This window comes from Nuphar pumila, chromosome 7 (genome assembly GCF_984573655.1).
Source record: "Nuphar pumila chromosome 7, dmNupPumi1.hap1.1, whole genome shotgun sequence".
In the NCBI taxonomy this organism is placed as follows: domain Eukaryota; kingdom Viridiplantae; phylum Streptophyta; class Magnoliopsida; order Nymphaeales; family Nymphaeaceae; genus Nuphar; species Nuphar pumila.
Window position 1 is genome coordinate 5,384,244 of NC_143255.1, and position 22,080 is coordinate 5,406,323.

Below are 22,080 nucleotides of genomic sequence, written 5' to 3' on the forward strand. Positions count from 1 at the left end.
AGAAACAGTCAAAGGGCGTTTGATTGCACTGACCGTGGTGTCCACTATCCGCGCAATGCATGGGACCCACATTCGCCTGCGCACCAACACAAACGCATGATGTGCAGACCGGCAGGACACCTTCGAGAAGGCCTCCCTCTAGAATGCCTTTTCGTGTTTGCCCTCCCCCGTGAAACAGGGGAGGACAGGACACCCTAGACACTTAAAAAAAACCAAACAAAAGTGTTGTTGGGTATCTTTGTCCAGGGCTGGCTGCGAACAGAACAGGATATGGTATCCTTGTCCGTGGATGTGTGCGAATCAAACACCCTTTAATATCAAATAACTTTCTTTATGGACCTTTTTGTTTATCTAAAACTTTTAAATTATCTTTTTTGCATTTCAACTAAAACAAATTGCAATTTCTTTGGATAGATTATTCTTGGATAAATTTGTGTCTCAGACAAATTCATGCCTTACATAAAAATGTTATGCGATCAAATGAACCCTCAGGCCCAGTTTGATTGCAGGGGAAAATAGTTGGAAAAGAAAAAGTTATCCCACACTTTACCGGTTCCTCGTACTTTTTTGGTCTACTACAAACGTGAGAATAGTTTCCTAAAAAAAAACAAAGATTTAAACAGGTTTCTATACTTTTTTGGAGAAAAAACATTTGCTGTGGGAATATCAGACTTTTTTTTCTCACATAACTTTATCTATTGATACATTTTATCCAAAACTTTTTCCATTGCAATCAAACAGAGCCTTAAGGGTGTGTTTGAATCACGGTCCAAACCCGCACAGGGGACAAAGCTATCCCGCGCGCGATGTGTATCACATCTGATGACACTAGCCAACGAATGCAATGTTATTTGGTGGGACGCACCAGACTGGCGAGTCCGGGACAAACGCTCCACTTCCTGTCCGCCAAGACTTTGTCCGGAGATACAAACGCCCCCTAAGATTATAATCCATCATCTCAAGTCATATCCAGATTCCAGATCTCAGTTGGAAATTGGAATTGCAGCAAGTGCCAAGCCAAGTCGAGGTCTCGGGTCCGACACATTGTCCTATGTTGGTTGGATCCAGGATGGCGGGTCGACCCTATTGGCGGCTCAGCGGCACAGAGAATCGGAGAGGGTTGTTCTTACTTCTTAGCGACCAAAGGAACGGTCCAAGAAAAGGGTCGGAGCTGCTCTGCTCTGCTGAGGGCCTAAAGCACGCACCACCATCACCATGGCAGAGCCCAAGATCAAATACGATCGGCAGCTCAGGTTCTCCTCTCGCTCTTCGTTGGACACCCATCTTCTTTTCGTCCTTAGAATAGCTTCAAAATCGTTTCTTTCTCTCTTTTGTATTTGGGGCTACCACTGTAATGCACGTCATTCGTTTGTTGTATAGACTATAGATTATTGGACTTGCTTTTTCTTTTGGTGTATAGTTTTTGAGATTTTGATGACTCTGGGACTTTACCCATTTCCGTTGGGATTGATTGTCTTCTGGGATTTTTGGCTCCCAAAGTGAGTTATTTAGAATAAAAGGGCTAATGGGTTGTGTGAATATTTGGGTTGGAATTTTTGGTATTCATTGCCCTTTGGGGAATTTTGTGGGACTCTTTTGTTATTAGATTGTGGGAGGAGATTATAAGCATAAGTTGATGCATGCACCATGTGGTATCTTCTGGCTCTTATTCCCCGCCTTCGAGTTCGAAATTTTGATTTGTCTTTTTTTTATCAAGAGCAGAAAAATGTGAACCATGGGGGGTTTAGATTTTGGTTGTCATTGGTTTTCCTCAAGCGTTACTTGAGCTTGTTCATCACATTTTTTGTATGGTGTTTCGCTAACTTGGTTTTGTGAGTGTAAGATATTTGTATGGTTTCAAGGATATGACTAGTGACATGGGTGGCATAACAGTTCTGTTCAACCAGAGTTCAGTGACTTAGGATTGATAGGGCACGAGCATCCGTTGATTTAGGCGATCTCGTGGCACCAAAAAAGAAAAAAAATATGATAGAGGTTCATGCTGAAGCCAGCAAATGAATGCTGTGTCTTTTCCCCTTTTTGTCACTTTCAGTGGCTACTTATGAAACGAGAAAAGCTGAGCTTCACGGGGCTGTCTCGCTGATGTTTAGGCTTAGGTCTAAATGACCTGCCAGATTACAAAAATTAAGCCTTATTGGTCTGTTTCGTTGTTAAGACTCCTGAATCTTTCATATTCTTACCAAAACAAGGTCAACATTCACCTCCAAGATGCACTGATTTTGGAGTTTTGAAACTGTGATTGTTTGAGCTTTGTTGATTATACTTTATATGGTGCATTTTGAGTTTAAAATTGGCTCTCATTCAAGTATTTGGAATTCTATCGGTTGAGACTGGTAAAATGGTCAATCTTTTCACATGATTGATGGCTAATTGCAACAAGCTGAATCACAGGTTGCAAGACAAATCTAGAAGACGTATGCAGACTGCTAGTCATGTCTATAAATTTAGCTGGCGTTTACATGTTATGGTTGCATCCTTTTTTGGCAGTAGTCAATATTGGCATACTGTCAGTGTTTTTCCTAGATCCTTTTTTGGCTTATTTAATTTACCTAGTCCTTTTTTTCAGTAGTTCATTGTGGTTGATATTTTCACTGTGTGAGGAAGTTCCACTGATTGGGGAAAGTCTTCATTTCTGAAATATGCACAGCATCATCTCAACAGATTCCTTTACAAGATCATTGCCATGTATCATAGTTAGTGCAGTCGTTAGATTTGTCACTTGAACAACATAACATTATGTGGGAAGTTGAATGAAACATGAGCATGCATCTTATCAAGGTTCAGTCATTTGATGCAGGACTCTGAGTTTATCGTTGAATAAGTTTGACTGATTGAATAGGACTGAATTGCACTGGAATTAACTTGTGACAAGTTCCTGGTTGAGTTAGGGTTAGACTTATCCATGAGGCAATCAACCCTATGGTTCCATGAGGCTAATTTTTATTTCAAATATTGATTATTTGTATTATATTTTTCACATATCTAGAGTTATGTCTTTTCCACTTATATCCCTCTAGAATTTGTGATGTCTGCAACTCTTGCTACCATTGTTGAAAAGTTTAAAAGCTCTAAAATACTTGGGAATATTATCTTATTTCATTTTCATACAGAGTGAAGTGATTTTGCACTATGAGTACCAAGTGTGCTGATTCACTAATTCTATTTTATGTTTTTAAGTGCTTTGGCTATTATGTGTTTATGTTCATGAATCATTATTCTTAGTTCTTCCTAGCAGTTTTGACAGACAATTACTTCTCCAAATGTAGGTATGAGTGCATACAGAAATATTTTTGTGAAAAATGTAATGATTTGTTCCTTTTCATGTTACAGGCTTCAATTTTTATTGTGTTTGTGTATCTCAACTACTCAAATTTATTCTTCATATTTTGGATATTGTTGCATTATACAATTTTTGGATTATACAATTTTAGTGATAATTAATTATAGAAGGATTTTTTTATCTCTTTTTTCCTGAAAACTAATTTGTGATTGCAGGATATGGGGAGAACAAGGTCAGGAAGAACTTGAAAAAGCTAGTGTTTGCTTGCTGAAGTGTGGTCCAACTGGCTCTGAAACACTAAAAAACCTTGTTCTTGGTGGCATCGGGAGCATAACCATTGTAGATGGATCTAAAGTTGAAGTAGGGGATCTTGGGAACAATTTCATGGGTATGTTGTTGGGATCTGTAAATTTTACTTGTTATGAAACTTCCCTTTGGTTCTTATGGAGCTTGATGCTTTGAACAGTGGATGAAAGAAGTGTTGGAAAGTCAAAGGCAAAATGTGTATGTGCCTTTCTACAGGAACTAAATGATTCTGTAAAGGCCAAGTATGTGGAAGAATCTCCAGAGAAACTTATTGAAACAAATCCTTCATTTTTTTCTCAGTTTACCTTAGTAATTGCAACTCAGGTATGTAATTCAACTGCTACATTGTCTACTGATTTGTCCTTTCACTTCTTGGTTGTTTTCTCTAGGAGTGACTAGAGAGTCCCAAATTTTGGTGCATTGGTTGCATAAAGATGTGTCTGCATTACATGAAAAAGATTTTTTCATACACATGCACATAGATAAATGAACATAGACACTACGTCTATATCTTTATTATCTTTTCTTTGGCTACAAGTACCTGCTATTCTTGTGGCTTGTGCTTCATTGACAGCCAAGTGAAGCTTTTCTAGATTAACTAGTGGCTCATGCTGTGTGCAGCTGTTAGAAAATTCAGTAGTGAAGCTTGACAAGATCTGTAGAAAAGAGAATGTCATGTTGATAGTTGCACGATCCTATGGTCTCACTGGCCTCGTGCGGATCAGTGTGAAGGTAATGTGATGTAAGTATGTGGCTGTAATATTTTATCTCTCTTCTCATGGTTTTGGCAATATCTTGAAGAAACAAGACAATCAATATACCATAGGCTAATAGTGATTTATACGTGTATGTACAGGAACACACTGTAATTGAGTCAAAGCCAGATCACTTTGTAGATGACCTTCGCCTTCATAATCCTTGGCCTGAACTGAAGCAGTACGGTTTTGGCACTTTCTATTCTATGGGTTTTGTAATAACTAGCCTGCAACATTAAATTGTGGTTGTCATTTCTAGGTCTGGAATGATTTCTTAGGCTAGATTTGAATTGCTTTGGGTGATATGCAAAATAAATTTCCTATAATTTCTGCAGGTTTGCGGAAAACATTGACCTAAACACAACGGACCCTGTCATCCATAAGAACATACCTTATGTTGTCATTCTTGTAAAGGTTGCTTCGGAATGGAAGGATACACATTGTGGTCTTCTTCCATCAACCAGAGAGGAGAGAAAGGAATTCAAGGTTCACATTTTTTGTTTCACTTAGCACTGCCATTTTTTTTCTCTGAGATTAAATTAATTCAGTTAATCATTTTACACTTGTACTTTTCATTTCCCAAATAGGAGCTTTTAAAAACAAAAATGATTGCACTGGATGAAGATAACTATAAGGAAGCAATTGATTCCTCATTCAAAGTTTCTGCTCCTGCTGGAATCAGTGAGTGCACAAATATGTTGGATTTTGTTTGTTCACTGCCAATTTAGGTCTATGTTAACTATGTCTCCTAATGGTGTAGATGCTTGCAAGATTGCTTCAGAACAGTATGCTATATATGCAGAAACATCTAAAAGTATATAGTGTTTATTTTATTATATGTTCATGCATATATAGCAAAGCTTTAAACATCAATTTGCCAAAGGTTTAAAGTATTTAATCTTTTAGGTTGGATCAGGTTACAAATTATTGCTTTACCTTTAGATTGATAGAGAAAAGCCGGCTATCAGGGTCAAACCGATGACCATTGCATTACAAATGTGATGCTCTGACCTCTCAGCTAAGCGGGCTCAACTCACATAACATAAAATAGTGAGGTGTATGAGTTCGGGAAGCTGCTGGGATCTTAGCTTATTATATTGATAGGTAAGCTAGTTTATATAGTTATAGCGGATCTGGCCCTATGTCACAGGAACTCGACTCGACGCTGGTGCGGTCAACACGAGCCTGGGTGCGTTGACCGCACCCAGGGTCATTTTGGTCCATTTTTTTGTTTTTTTTTAAATTTTGCCCTATGAAATGGGCTGCGGATGGTCCATTTTTTTGTTTTTTTTTTAAAAAAAAATTTTGCCCTATGAAATGGGCTGCGGAATTAAAAAAAAATTTCTGGGGGGGGGGGCACTGCCCCGCTATAACCCCCCGCCAGGGGTGGCCCCCTCGGACCCCCGCCCGCTGACCTCGCAGCGGGACCCGCGCCGGGGGGAACCCCCGGATCCCCCTTATATATATATTACATTTTTGTCCCTGCCGCACCCCCGCACCCGGGTTTTTTGGAAGTGCCAAATCCCCGCACCCGCATCCGCACCCGCACCCATGTGACATGTGATTCTGGCCTAAGAATGCAATCCCGATCATAATGAGATTATGCTTCCTCTGATTTGACTAGAGCTTTCGTGTATCAATTTATTTACATCTCTTTACATACCTAGGTTCTCAACTGCGTTTGGTAATTGAGGACAGTTCTGCAAAAGTCCATGCCAGTTCATCCAATTTCTGGGTGCTTGTGGCAGCCTTGAAGGTTAGCAGACCTCTCTCTTTCTCTCTGTGTATCTGTCTCAATAACTCTGACTCTGTATTCATATAATCAAGATTCTAATATGCTTTATTTGTGTTGCATTATTAGAATGTTAAAATGAACACGTTGGACAACTAATTGTATTAATCTCCATTAGACCATTGAGGTGCTTATATAGCTTATGGTGGTCCTTTTCATCTCATTACTTAGGACTTCTTAAAGCTTGGAATTATGTAACACACCATTAATCTTCACATAAGTCAGGATTGCGAACACCAAACTCAATGACATTATTTGGATAATGAAATCTCTCACATATCTGTTAATTTCTGTTGTTAAGGATGATATCTCATCATCTCCATTGTAACCTTATGTTCTTTCTTTTCTGAATAATATTTTCTTTCACTCTAAAAAAAAAGAAATCTCTCACAACATGGTGCACTTACTGTATGTATATGAGACAAAAACATTTATGTGAAAATTGTGTTATCATTCATTTTGTTTCCAAGAATGTAATTGGCAGAACATCATTTTGTACAATAAAAATAGTAAATCTACAATTCTATTGATATTGAATTATTTTGAATAAAAGCTGGAATTTTGTTCGATCAAATCAAAAGCAATTATAGATACATGTCATAGTTCAACCTTTTAGATCAAAGACTTAGAATTTCATGTGACAAGTTAAGCTTAAGAGTTTTTGCCATTCTTCACTAATGAAAAGGTAAATGAAGGACAAAGTCGAAGAACTTGTCGTGGAGAAAATAAATGCAGTCAAAATAAGAGTTTGAGCCTATGTCACGTAGACAGACACATGGGTATGGGATTTGACATGGGCATGCTTGTTACCACTGTCACCAATATTGGTGATATTTTGAAAATATTGCGAGAACTAACGATATTTTAAGGTAGCCGGTAATATCAGGAAAATCTCATAATATTTTCAAAATATTGCTGAAACGAAAATATTGTGATAATATTGCGATAATATCATCACATTTTTGCAAATTTTTTTTAAACTTATTTTTATGTATTTTCAGTTAGGTTTTTCCCATTTTTTGTTCTTTGTAATTTATTTATTTTTTAAACTTGTTTCTTTATATTTTTGTAAGAAAAATAGTAGAAAACCTATTTTTTCTTACTAATATTTATATTTTTTCAAATTTTTAAGCTTTTGAGATTTTTCCGAGATTTGTCACCTTTTGAAATTATCTCCAAGAAAAACCCTTGCCAAGAAATTACCTTGAAAGATATAGATGACTATGCTTGTTACGAACAAGTTGTGTAAAACTAGGACATAAGGATCTTACCACACACACACGCACACGTGTGTGTGTGTATATATATATATATATATATATATATATATATATATATATCAGTGTCACTGATATATTGAAAATATCACGATATTATTGGCTATTTCAAGATAGCTGATAATATCGGGAATATATCGTGATATTTTCAATATATTGGCAAATTATATTTATCACCATAAGTATCACTATAGAAGGGAAGAAGGAAAGGAAAAGAAGAAAGAGAAGAAAGGAAGGAAAGGAAAAGAAAGAAGGAAAGAAAAGGAAAGGAAAGGAAGGGAAGGAAAAAGAAAAGAAAAGAAGAGAAGGAAGAAGGAAAGGAAAGAAGGAAAGGAAAAGAAGAAAGGGAAGAAAGGAAGGAAAGGAAAGAAGGAAGAGAAGAAAAAAAGAAAAGGAAAAGAAGGAAGGAAGGAAGGAAGAAAAAGAAGAGAAGGAAATGCAAAATATTCTCGAGATATTTCTGAGATTTATCAACTTTTGAGATTTATCGAATTTTTATTATATAATTTTTATCGAATTAAATAGAATTTTTATTTAATTTTTTATATATTGCTGAGATATTCTCGAGATATTTCTGAGATTTATCAACTTTTGAAAAGCTCTCCGAGAAATACCTTCGCCAAGAAATTACCTTTAACGATATAGGTGACTATGATATATATATATATATATATATATATAGAGAGAGAGAGAGAGAGAGAGAGAGAGAGAGATGCTTGATCCATAGCAGCCTAAACAAAATGCATATGTGCTGACCGTCCATCGCCCATGTGTGATAGACGGTCAGCGCACAAAAATGCCAAAAAAAACTCGCAAAACGCTAAAAAATGGGAAAACAGGGTTTTACCGGCTTTTTTGAAGCACCACTAATACGTCAGCAAGGATGCACCCGGTATTAACTAAAATCTTTTTAGCGGCATTTTGAAGCACCACTAAAGGTCTCAGTTCTGCTGAGACTTTTAGCGGCGCTTCAAAAGCACCGTTAAATGTGTTTTTTTGTGTGCTTTTTACAGTTTTTGCACACTGACCGCCCATCACGCCCAATGGACAGTCAGTGCACGTGCAGTTTTTGTTTAGGTTCCTATGGATCAAGCAGCTACCTGTTACTCTCTCTCTCTCTTTATATATATATATATATATATATATATATATGCACATTCAAAATTCTTCAAACAGATAAGCATGAATACCATCTTAAGTGCAAATTTTTGGACAACAATTCTGAATCATAATGATGATAAACATTAATGATAAATCCTGGTTGGAAGTTAATGTGTAATGAAATTAGTGATAAGCTTTAAAATAAAAGTCGCACAAGTAAAAATAAAATGAACATCAAATCATAAAAAGAAATAGATGAGGTTATGGATATGGATTTGATCATGTCCAGTACAGGTTTGACTGTGTCCATGAAGTGTCATGTGTATATGGTGTTGTTTCCAGTGTTGACACAGGACAACGGTGATAAGTGAAGTGTCTATGTGGTTTGAGTTTATCCTATGGTTGCCAGTCGAGGAAGTGGGAGCGGGAAGCGATACGAGAAGCGGAAGCGAGACACTTTCAAAATTTTAGGAAGCGGGAAGCGTGAGACGACTTAGAAGCGAATCAAGAATCGTCTTGGAAGCGACCTAGGAAGTGATGGGGAAGCGAAAAAAGAGAAAAAAAGAAAGAAAAAAAGAAAAAGAAAGAAAAAGGGGGGAAGTGAGGGGAAGCGTGCTTCTCATAAATGGGAAGCGTGTGCGCTTCCCATTTATGGAAAATGCACTTTCCAAATTTTTTTGGCGCTTCCCAGCGCATTTCGGAAGCGCGACGTTTCGCTCTTCTGAAACGCGCTTCGGGGAAGCGTGCTTCCCCACTTGGCTAGGCATTTTCGGTAACTCTGGTTTATCCATCATTAAATGAAGGATAGAAAAAACATGTATTAAATATATCCCGTTAATCGAGGGAAAGGGGATTGATAGATTAGGTTGTTTAGCGTGCAGGTTCCTAAGTGAATATGAAAGTATTGGCATATGCCATTGTGCTTACATTGGTACTGGATTGTTTCAATGGTAATTTTCTGTATATGAGTACTTTATATCTTCCTTTTATTGATTAAAATAGTAAATATTTGGTGACTTTAAATATATGCTATTCTATGAAAAAATTGTTAGAGTTTATTGTGATTGACTGTGCTTTGTTTCTGTGTAAACTTACAAAGACCAAAATTGTGAAAGAAGGGTAAGGGAAATGGGATTCTAAATAGTGAATCAGTTGTATCCAACTTCACTTGGACTCATTTATTGCAGTGTAAAACACATGGATGAAGCATATTTTCCATCACCAGTAATATGATTACATGAGATAGATAATATGAAGGGGAGACAATATTTATTCCATGTACTAGTTTTGCTGCATTTGTCTAACAAGAGTTACTTGCACAAATTTCATTGCTTTGGCTTGTGGACAGCCTTCATTCCAGAGTTTTAATACAATCTGAGTTAGAGGCTCTTTATCAAGATTTGAAAGTCCCCTACATTTAACATCGAATCCTTATTACTTTCATCAACTCATGTTTACTACTTTGAAATGTGTAAATTGTTCTGGAGCGAATATGTTTTTGCACTGGTGCAGAAAAAAATTACAATTGCTTGCTTACCTGATTTGAAGTATCTGACGTGCTTTTTTTACTCTAAACTTTTTTTCCCTAACAGGAATTCATTGAGAATGAAGGCAATGGAGATGCACCTTTAGAGGGATCTATACCAGATATGACATCATCGACTGAGTTAGTAATGCAGGATTGATTGTTTAGTTTTTTAATTTGGTTTCATAGGATTATAAATGGTACAAAGTTCTATTTACAGATACTACATAAGTTTGCAAAAGATATACCAGGATAAAGCTGAGGCAGATTTTCATGTGATGGAACAATTAGTAAAGAACACTCTTAGGAGAATTGGAAGGGATCCTGGTAGCATTTCCAAGGCAGCTATCAAGAGCTTCTGCCGAAATGCTAGAAAGATCAATGTAAGTTCTTTACTTTTTCTCTTTTTTTGTTGTTAAGGCAAGGTTTCCTGGGGTGGTTAGTGTGACACTTCTTTACAGCCCAGATACTAAGACTTGAGGTCAAACAAGTTGAACATGTTTCTTGTGATTCATTTTTACAAAACCAGAGTGTGTGGGCAAGTGCATATAAAAGAATCACAACAATGCCCGAAGGGCCATAAGTTGCATTGGTTCAACAACAAACTTTGGTCGAGAATTTCCGGATTATGGCTGGGGTGGATTAAGTGATGGATTCTTCAAAAGCATCAAGGCAATACTGAGGGGTAGATCTTCTATATGTGGTTGCATTTTTGAATTCGAGGCTGCTATGTTTCCCTAGGCTATGACTTGAGCTTAACATAAGGAGCTCATTGACATAGCTTATCTTTTTAGCCATAGCAGTTAGAGGTGGGGAATGAAGTTTATGTTCTGTGGATGAAGAATGTTAAAGCTACAGAGGTTTATGAAAGAATTGCGCCTTTTTTATGCTATTTATTAGAAAGTTATGTGGATAAGTTTTTTTTTTTGCTTTATTTATAGTGAAGCTTTGGATAACCGTTTGTGTGATTCAAGCCCGCGACCCCTTGGTTATGATAATGTGACCTAACACAATCAAGCTATCTCATTCAACCCCTTTTGGTTTGGCATGTAACATTGTACTTGTACCCCCCCCCCCCCCCCCCCCCCATGTCATACCCATGTTGTAATTGTATTGGTACTGGGTACAGGTCAACTGGGTTTTAATTTAATTTGACACGTATTATCAATCTTATTGCCCAATCAATGTTTAGTCTACAGACTCTATATCGACATTGAAAGTGTACTGTTAATAAATTTATTGATCTTTATTTGTCAGTTATTTATATATCTTTAATATGCTTTAGTTTTTTAGTTTCTAATTGACAGCCATATCTAGAGCATGTTTGTAAAATGGACTGTAATTGTGCATTTTTGCATGTGTTCATATGCACTTATATATATATATATATATATATATATATATATATATATATATATATATAAGGGGGACCGTCCAACCAAAGGAAGGTCCAAAATCTACAACCAACAACGATCGAACGGCTCCCCTTCTCCAATGCTTGAGCATCTCATCGATCGGATCTCATATATTTATTTTTTATAATTTATTTAGTAAGAGATGTTTTACGCGAAGACTTTACGACATGTAGACATGTTTTTCGAAATGTGAAAAATTGAATTCTCACAGTGCATTGAAAACTTTACAAAGTATTGTGTGCTATTGATTTTTAGCGCTTTCAAAAACACATCTAAACATAAAAAATTCATGAATCATAATCCACAACATATTGCTCACTAAATGAATGATAAAAATCCAATATGTGAAGTCCGATTGATGAAAAACTCGATCGTTAGAGAAGGAACGTTGTCGATTATCATTGGTTGGACGACCCCACTTCCCTATATATATATATATATGCACACAAACACTGCATCCATTTACCCATCTTTTCAGAAATTATCGTGTCATACCATTTTTATCTGTATTGCACCCATCCTGTAGCTGTACCTATGTGACATAGGATTTTAATGATTAACTTACGCAAGATATTAGGTATTCTGTAGGGCAAGGATGTGATTTTGGATGCCTGGGCTCAGAATTTTTTTTAACTCAATGGGAGAGTTTTTTGTTACCAAGGTTGAGATAGGTTATAGCAGATTTCTATTAGGGGTGCAAATGGATCAAGTTTGGCTGGACTGAAATCCAAATTATTGTAGGATATGTATCTTAAACTAAGATCCAGATATTTGTTCGATTGTATTTGGAGTTATTTGAGGGTTTTTACTAATTTGAATCCAAATTGCAACTTTTGTTGGATCTATTTCTAGAGTTGATTTATACTTTTTACACATAAAAGTAAAACCTTTGCCTCAACCATTTTTTACTGGACAAGTATGGTAAATTTGAATCCGGATTCACCCCTGATTCATCGGATCTAGTTCAGATCTGGATCCAGATTCAGTCCGACTGCTTTAAATTCAGGTTCAAAACAAGGATCCAGCTCCTAAACAAGCCTGTTTGTACCCCTAATTGGGATCCTAGATTATCCTGAAATAGTCTTTCCTCGGGGCATTATGTTGTGGGGCTTTTTCGGACAAGAGATGGAGAAATTCATTTTCTCGTGAAAAAAACATGAAAAATAAACTTCCTGAATATTTACTGTATTAAATGGATATATTCAAAATATTTCTTCAACTTAATATCTTGTGATTATATTGTTTATTTAAAAAAAAATACAATATAAACACATGCCATTTTCTGCTTTGCCTTCCCTAGGAGGCATTAAGTGCCACCTTTTAAATTTGTCTTACCTTTTTCATTTTTTGAAAAAGAAGGCATTAAATGCTCTCTTCCCACATCACCTGGGCAGGCACTTGAAAGGGGGAATAGAGAAGCCTTCTATTTATAAATCAGTGGAGGGCCTTCCCTCTTCAACTCCCTTCGATATGGAACTAATCCATAAACCTAAATGCTATTTGTCTGCCCTCTCTCTCTCTCTATATATATATACTTGTACTTTTATCCCGAGATATTCCCTTGTTGAGATTATTCCTAGAACGAGATTTGTGACTATGGTTTTGGGCTATTGGAAAAATGACCTCTCCTTTGGAGGTTGTGTTAAAATATAGACAATATATATATATATATATATATATATATATATATATATATATATTGTTGTATCCAAAATACCCGATGGGGGTATTTTGGTCCTTTCACCATGTAATTTTATCTTTAGGGTTTTTCTTCATTTCTTATTCTTTATTTTTTCTTTTGTATTTTTCCTTTTTATCTTGGGATCATTGGGGGCCCCACTTGTGTAGACGTTGGGGTCCCCAACGATCATTAATATGACCGTTGGGGCTCCACAACGTCTACCTAGTGGGAGCCCTAATGGCTCCCTCTCTCTCCCTTTTTTCTCTTGTATATAAAGGGGTGCATTCCCCTCATTTCTTTGTAGAGTTTTACCTCTCCCTTCAATAAAGATTATTTCTTTTTAGCCTTTTGGTTTCACCCCTTTGTGGGTTTATGTATTTGCACTTTATATGCATTTGGTTACCCCTTAGTGGGTATATGTATTCGCACTTTATGTGCGTGTTTATAGGTTCATTCTTGAATCTATTGCATTCAAGGTCATTTTCTAACATGGTATCAGAGCGAGGTGGTGATCGAGTTATTTTTCAATGCATCGGGAAGTGTGTCACTCAAGAAACTTAAAAAAAACGAAGTATTTGTTGTTTCTCTTCTCTTTCTTGAAGTTATTTGGTATGTATTCTTGTTCTTAAAAGTATCATGCATTATGAAGCTACTTTCTTGATCATTTATATGCATGTGTTTCCTCTAATCATTATGTTTTTTAAATCAAAATGTATTTTGCACATTTAGTGCTTGTGTTATTCATTGAGCTTTTGCCTTTTTCGCCCTTGCACATTAAGTACTTGTGTTATTTGGGTTTTCATTGAACCTTTACTTTTTTGCATATCACATTTCACTTATTTGCATGTTTTGAAATTTTTTAAATGATAATTTTTAAATCGGTGAACTTGTTTTTCTAGATATATGATTGCTCACAACTTGCTTGAATGGGTCGTTTATCATGTTTATCTTCCAAGCATAATTTGATGTCAATCTTAAACTCGTGGGTATGAATTTAGGAGTGTTTGTGATTATATTTCAAGTCTTACATGTGATTTAAAGTTTTGTATTGATGGACATACATGGCTGTGATAAAATCTTTAACTCTTTGAATTTAAATTTTTATAAAGTAACTTTGGTACTTTGAAGTTACAGGCTTAACGTTGTTTGAAAGCATGAATTACATATGTGTGGGAAGTTCTTAAAGAAAGTTGGGTTGAGATTGAAATTTTTAGTATATGAAAGATTGTGATAATTCACGTACTTTTCTACAAAAACCATAATTGCTATTGTATATTATGGGTAGTGATAGGATGTTTATTAGAGATTCCTTACATGTTTGTGCCTATCCCCTCAAAGTCTTGAATATGTTATTTTGTGTTTTCGGGAAAACCCTTGTCATATAATTGGACCGTCCATGAAAATTCTATAATATGATCAACAAAGTTTACTTAATGGGTCATTTCATATATATTTGAGCAATATTTGTTTTAAAACTACTCTTGCCTTATTTATTAAAAGGAGTAATCGTGACTTGTTATTTGGTCTGAGATTTCTCTCTTATGTAGTGATGTTTTTCTTAAAAATCTCAAATATGATTATCTTCAATTATGTGTCTCATTGTAAGCTTTATACATGTCCATTATTTGACTAGATTAATGCTTCTTACATTCTCTTTTCACATAATTGTTTTGTGACTGGTTAATGAGTTGGCTCTAAGTTCGAAAATCATGTGTTTTATTACTAATGAGTCTTATTGGTCTTTGCTTAATACACTTGACTCTCATTTGTAATCTAATCACTTTTTGTGAGGATCTCTCATTTAATAGTCTTGTTTGTGTATCTTAGTGCACTCTTGTTACTCTTTGTGTAATTAATGTATGAATGCTTTTAGTAATTCTTGAGTGTAGATTTCTCTCATTTGAATTAAGTTTTTATCTTTCCTCTTTGCTTTGCATACTCATTTTTGAGTGTTGTAGTTCTTGTTGGTGAATACTATTTGTGAGACTTCCACAGTTCTTGTGAGAAGGATGTTTGTGAAAATCCTTCGAAGTTTTGATTTGTGAAGGATTGTTGTTTGAGAATCTTAGTGGTTCTTTTGGGAAGTTTTGTTGTAAGCTTTAGAAGGCCTTATTGTAGAATTCCATTCTATTCTACAAGCTTAATCCCTTAGTTTGGATTTTCTTCTAATATTGCAAGTTTGTAAACTTTTCTTTTTGTGTGTGAATTTTTTCACAGGAGATTTTCAAACTTCTTAATTTTATCATCTCTATTAAAAGATGCCTACGTTGGCCGTGATTTGTTCAAGATTTTCTTTTTTGCATTGAATTGCACTTGTTGTGCATATAATTGCATAGCTAAAACTTGATTTGATTATTGGATTATCCCCAAATGATTCCTTCACATGGCATTGCGTATTTGAAAGAATATCTTTTTGAGTATTCTTTGCCTTTTATGGCACTTATGTTGTCCATCACAAGTTGTTGTATGATGCATAAATCCTTTTTGGCCTTATTTTTGTTATATCAGATATGTTTGTTGAGGTGAGTTATGAGCACCTCGGTTTAGGTCAGTTTTGGTTGTCACATGTGGTTTGACTCGAACTGACTGTTTTATGTTCCCTGATTATGAGTGTGTTGTATCACTCGGTTTCTCTTTGGCCATTGATTTTACTATGAATGCTCTTTATTATGAGTACTTGTGATAGATATACATTGTTTTTGAAACCATAGTGTTTCGAAATTTGTTTAAAATTGTCAATATTATTTGCATTAGTGTTTGTCTTTACAAGTCTTCTTACCTGAATTGACTTTCTCCTTCTATGCCTCCCTATCTAAGTGTCACCTCATGTAGACAAGAAATGTTGTTCACACCATCGTGTGCGTTTTTAGCCCATTGTTGGCTTTGTTCTCTTGATCTAGTAGTTGATACACTTGTCTTGAGTGTCATTATATGTAGACAAGGCTTGTTGTTTCATACCATTGTGTGTGACGTTGGCCCATGGTTGGCGTTTGTGTTCTTGTTCTAGTCGCTGCTACACTCATTTCAAGTGTCATTTTATGTAGACAAGAGATGTTTTATCACACCTTCGTGTGTGTTTTAGCCCATGGTTGGCTTTGTACTCTTGTTCTAGTCGCTGAACATACTTGATTTTGAGTGTCATTATATGTAGACAAGAGATGTTTGTTCACACTTTTGTGTGTGACTTTAGCCCATGGTTGACTGTTGTACTCTTGCTCTAGTCGCTGATACACTCATTTCAAGTATTATTATATGTAGACAAGAGGTGTTTATACACACTTTCGTGTGTGTCTTTGGCCCGTTAGTGACATTTTATTTATGTTTTTGTTCTAGTCGCTTATACACTTGATTTGTTGGTTTTGGAGGTCTAATGAGGTGTTTGCTTGTAATGGATGAACTATTGTTGAAATTTGCAAAATTCCATATTTATGGGAATGTGGAATTTGTTTTTCATTTGCATATGAGATTTTCTAACTCATGTTCATGTTTTATAGCACAATTTGTATGTGCACATGTTTTCTTGTATCTAAGGATATATCTTTGTCCCATAAGTGGACCTGCATGTGTTTTTACACTTTGTTCTGGTGTAAGGTTCATACCTTTTCTTTTTTCATTTAAAGCATTTTCTTTTGAAAAATCTCTCTCAAGAGAATTGCTTTTGCCTCTTCTGGGCTAAGTAATATACTTGATTGAAGTATGAGTGTCCATAAGTGACTTATTCTAGTATCAATTCATTACATGTTATCGTATACATATGCTCATAATAGCTATTACTCTTGGGCACTTATTAGAATCTTTCTCATTTTTGCTTAGGTTCTTGAAAGTTGGTCTATATGAGACTTCTTTCAATACTAAATTATTGCATAATTCAATCTTGCCTTAATTGCTTCTAATTGATTCAATGTTTTTAAGTGGTTGAGCATCATTATTTTGTTTCTGCATACTGAATCATATGTTCTTTAATGCTCAATGTTATGATCATTTGAAAAATGAGTTGATATATCTTCTTTTAAAATTATATATTTTTGTATACTTTGAGCTCCCTGATTTGTGTCACAGGATCTTAAAGAAGAGATAGAAGAATAACCTTGATATAGACCATCCGAGAAAGTGCTTGGGGTTGATCACTATTGAAGTCAATTGAAGGCTCCCCGTTAAGACCAATTGAGGGATGACAGTTGTCAATTTCACTGACATACTATAAAGATGACATTTTTATTGAAGACTTGAAATTCTTCCTCTTGTATTTTTCAAACTTTTCGTTCCCCCACGCAAAGTTTGAGGGAGGTGTTAATATATATATATATATATATATATATATATATATATATATATATATATATATATATATATATATATATATATATGCCCGATATGGGTATTTTGTGAAATGAAATGGTGGTCTTCAACAAATGCATAAATAACTCACCAACAAGTGTCTATTGGAGACACTACAAGCATGACCCTTGAAAGGGTATAAAAGGAAGAACACTTGAAAAATAAATAATACTTTATTCATGAACAAAATGCTTAAGAAGCATTGTAGTTTACATTGAAGGGGTTTACCCCTATATATACAAAAAAGTGGAAGAGAGAGGAGAGCTCATTTTGAGCTCTCCAAAAGAGACGTTGGATTCCAACGTCTCTTAATATAGCTGTTGGACTACAGTCCAACAACATTTATTATTATAGCTGTTGGACTATAGTCCAACCACATTTATTATAGCTGTTGGACTAAAGTCCAACAGCTATTTGCACAGTCAAGTTCCAACAGGAACTTGACTGGATCAAATATCTAGTTTCTATTGAACTAGATGCTAAAAAAGAAAATAAAGAAAAATAGAAAAAGAAAATAATAAAAGAAAATATAATAATATTAAATAATATATATATATATATTACAATTTACATTTTAACATTTTGGTCCTTTCACCATGTAATTTTATCTTTAGGTTTTTTTATTCACCATGTAATAATATTAAATAATATATATATATATATATATATATATATATATATATATATATATATATTACAGTTTACATTTTAACACTCCCCCTCAAACTTATGGTACAATGAGCGAAAGTTTGTTTAAGAGGAAGTGAAATCTGGGAGCAGCGAGAGGCTTGGTGAAGAAGTCTGCTAATTGATATTCTGATGTAACATATGGCAGATCAATAGTTCCATGTAAGTATTCCTCTCTGACATAGTGACAGTCCATCTCAATGTGTTTAGTGTGCTCATGGAATGTCCGGTTGCTTGCAATGTAGATCGCACTTTTGTTGTCAGAGCACATCTTTGAAGCTTGCGTTGCTTTAGCTCCCATATCCGCTAGCAATCGTCTGAGCCAAACAACTTCCATAGTGGTGGTTGCCATGGCTCTGTATTCAGCTTCGGTGGAGGAAAGAGAGACTTTCTGCTGCTTCTTGCACCTCCACGAAATTAAGGTTTCACCTAGGAACACACAAAAACCAGTAGTTGAGTGTCTATTATTGGGATCACCTCCCCAGTCAGCATCAGTATATGCAATTAAATTTAATGAAGATGAATCAGACAAGAAGAGTCTTCGTGAAAGAGAGGATTTTAAGTATCTAATAATACCCAAAATCGCTCCCATGTGCACGGAAGTGGGAGCATGCTGAAACTGACTGACTGTATGAACCACATGAGTTATATCTGGCCTAGTAATGGAAAGATAAGAAAGAGCTCCAACAAGCTGTCTATAAGGAGTAGGATCATCAAGAAGTTCTCCATCATCAATTTTTATTTTAACATTGACAACTCTTGGAGTGTCTACTTTCTTATAATCTGTAATTCCAGACCTGAAAACGATATGAAGAGCAAATTTAGATTGAGATATCAAATACTCCGAGGGGAATAAGCAACTTCAATGCCTAAAAAATATCTTAATAAACCTAAGTCAGTCATTTCAAAGTGAGTTTTAAGAAGAGATTTGATATTTGCAACTCCCTGATTGTCGCCTCCGGTGATGATCATATCGTCCACATAGAGAAGAAGAATAATGATGCCTGCATCAGATTTCTTAACAAACAAAGCAGTGTCAGTTAAACAAGGTTGAAAACCAATATCAAGCATAACATGACTAAATCGGTCATACCAGGCTTTTGGAGCCTGTTTAAGACCATAAAAAGCTTTTTCTAGACGAAGAGCTTTACCCTTAGGGATACTAATACCAGGTGGGGCTTCCATGTATACTTCTTCAACGAGATTCCCATTCAGGAAAGCATTTTTGACATCTAATTGAAAGATAGGCCATGTTCTAATGGAGGCCAAGGCTATTAAAGTTCTAACAGTGGTCATACGGGCCACAGGAGCAAATGTTTTTTCATAATCGATGCCATACTCTTGGGCATATCCTTTTGCTACTAAACGGGCCTTATATCTTTCCAGGGTCCCATCACTTTTAGTTTTGACTTTATATACCCACCTACAACCTATAGGTTTCTTACCTGGAGGGATATCTTGTATCGTCTAAGTATTGGCCTTTTCTAGTGCATCCAATTCTATTTTCATGGCTTCTATCCATTCTATATGATTTTTTGCTTGAGAATAGGATGATGGTTCAACATATGATTGTATTAATGTAATGGCGGCCCTATACGTGGGTGAAAAAGATTCATAAGACACAAATTTTTCTGAAGGTTTAGAGATTCTAGACGTTCTTCTAGGTGAGACTTCAGAGTATTTTTGTAATGCACATGGAAAATTTTGCTCTCTACGTCTTGAATATTGTAGACTAACATCCCTATGAATTTGCTCTTCATTATCATCATTTTCAACAACAATAAGACTTTGATCATTGTCAAGGTCACATCCAACATTACATTCATTGGATTTTGAAGTTGGATCAATTAAAAACGAGTATTCAGTGACATCCTTGGATTTTTCAAATTCAAAGAAGCTTTCTTTTTCCAAAAAAGATACATTTCTTGACACATATAATTTGTCATTTTGAAAATCAAAACACCTGTAGCCTTTTTGATTATCAGCATATCCTAAAAAGGCACATGAGATTGCACGAGGAGAGAGTTTGTCATTTCTGTTGGTGAAAACAAAACATTTGCATCCAAAGACTCTTAATCTAGAATAATCTGGAGTTAAATTAACAAGCTTTTCTATTGGAGTTGTATTCTTTAATGAGGAAGATGGCATCCTATTAATGAGGTAGGTGGCAGTTAGGACCGCTTCAGCCCAAAAACTTTTTGGAACTTGATTTGCAATTAGCAATGTCATAGTAGTTTCCATAATGTGCCGATGTTTGCGTTCGGCTAGGCCATTCTGATGTGGAGTGTGTGGACATGATCTTTGATGTGTAATACCATGTAAATTGAGATAGTCTTTGAATTCGTTGGACATAAATTCTCCCCCTGAATCAGTGCGAAAAACAGAAATATCATTTTGAAACTTATTTTTAACCATTTTATGAAATATTTGGAAGTTAGCAAAGACATCAGATTTATGTTTAAGAAAATAAATCCAAGTATGTCTAGAAAAGTCATCAACAAAAATGACATAGTATGTATAACCACCTTTGGAAATAACTGGTGCGGGGCCCCAAACATCCGAATGTATTAACTCAAGTGGTCGTGAGGAAACAAAAGTTCTACTGAGAAATGGTAACCTTTTCATTTTGCCAAGAATGCAGTCTTTACAAGAAAAATTTTCAGAATTACAAAATTTTTCCAAACTTGGAAAATATTGAATTTTAGACATATGAGGATGGCCAAGCCTTTTGTGCCATAAATCCAATTCTAATTTCTGAATATTATAACAAAATGCATTCTTGGGTAATTCCAAAAAGTCCATGTAATAAAGTCCTCCTTCTCTATGGCCTTCCCCAATCAGCTTCCCTGACTGACGATCCTGTACCCAAAAACCATGAGAAGAGGAGATATTACATCCATAATCAGATATTTGCGAGACAGATAAGAGATTCAAATTAAGTTTAAGGATATATCTAACTTCTGGGATAAAAAATCTATTGGATTTTTGAAGATTTTCAAAACATCCTATTCCTTTTACTTCAAGAGATGTGCCATCGGCTGTAAAAACTTTTGACACACTTGAGTTATTTTTAAGACATTCGGATAGACTATTAGCATTTGGGGTCATATGAAAAGAAGCACCAGAATCTAAAAGCCAAGGAAAGTTACTTGGACCGAAGAAAGATGCAACTGCCGCTCCAGTTGAGGTTTCGGTTGAGGAGGATACCCCTTTGAGAAGAGGTTGAAGGATTTTCATCAGTTGAGCCATAGACACAGGTGCATCTTGATCTTTTGACTCAGATTCAGCAGATGCAACTCTTTTTTCTTCTCTTCTTTTCAACTTTGGACATTGAGGCTTATAGTGCCCCGGTTCATGACAATGATGACAAATAACCTTTCTTTTATCAAAGTCGCCGTTTTGCCTTCCAAAATGAGGCGGCTTGTAAGTACGAGTATGATTCTCCGGTCTAGATACAGCTAAAACGGAGTCATAATCAACTTTTGGAGTACTTTTTCTAAGTCTATTTTCCTCCATAGTGAGCTCTTCTATAGTATCAACAATAGAAGGAATTTTTCCACGATGTAAAAGGGCCGATTTGGTGGATTCAAACTCCGGCCTTAGACCATTCACAAATTGATAGAAATGTTCCATATCGAGTTGCTTTTGGCGAAGCTCGATGTCTTCGACACAATGCCAATTGGGCTCAAGAAGAGCCAACTCTTCCCAAAGTTTGGACAACTCATTATAATATTCTCGAATAGTTTTATCTTTTTGATTAATTGTCCGAACTTTATCTTGTAAATTGCATACATGTGCAATATCTTTAAGGGAATACATGTTTTTGAGGTATTCCCAAGCTTTATCGGCATGCTCAAACTTAGCTAGATTAGAGCATTTTTTAATGTCTATGCTATTGATGA

The 22,080-nt window shown here is 35.6% G+C and overlaps 1 protein-coding gene across 1 annotated transcript in view; it reads left to right on the plus strand.

The window, feature by feature from the left end:
• The first annotated feature begins 1,155 nt into the window (after window positions 1-1,155).
• The window catches only part of LOC149830961 (NEDD8-activating enzyme E1 regulatory subunit AXR1-like), a 36,839-nt gene continuing 15,914 nt past the window's right edge, over window positions 1,156-22,080 (plus strand). The window contains exons 1-10 of the mRNA XM_090013572.1: window positions 1,156-1,253; window positions 3,517-3,689; window positions 3,768-3,931; window positions 4,229-4,339; window positions 4,464-4,543; window positions 4,698-4,848; window positions 4,950-5,043; window positions 6,030-6,118; window positions 10,125-10,198; window positions 10,278-10,440. Coding sequence (XP_089869698.1) covers window positions 1,216-1,253; window positions 3,517-3,689; window positions 3,768-3,931; window positions 4,229-4,339; window positions 4,464-4,543; window positions 4,698-4,848; window positions 4,950-5,043; window positions 6,030-6,118; window positions 10,125-10,198; window positions 10,278-10,440 — 1,137 coding nt within the window. The 5' untranslated portion in view covers window positions 1,156-1,215. The remainder of the gene's footprint in view (window positions 1,254-3,516; window positions 3,690-3,767; window positions 3,932-4,228; window positions 4,340-4,463; window positions 4,544-4,697; window positions 4,849-4,949; window positions 5,044-6,029; window positions 6,119-10,124; window positions 10,199-10,277; window positions 10,441-22,080) is intronic.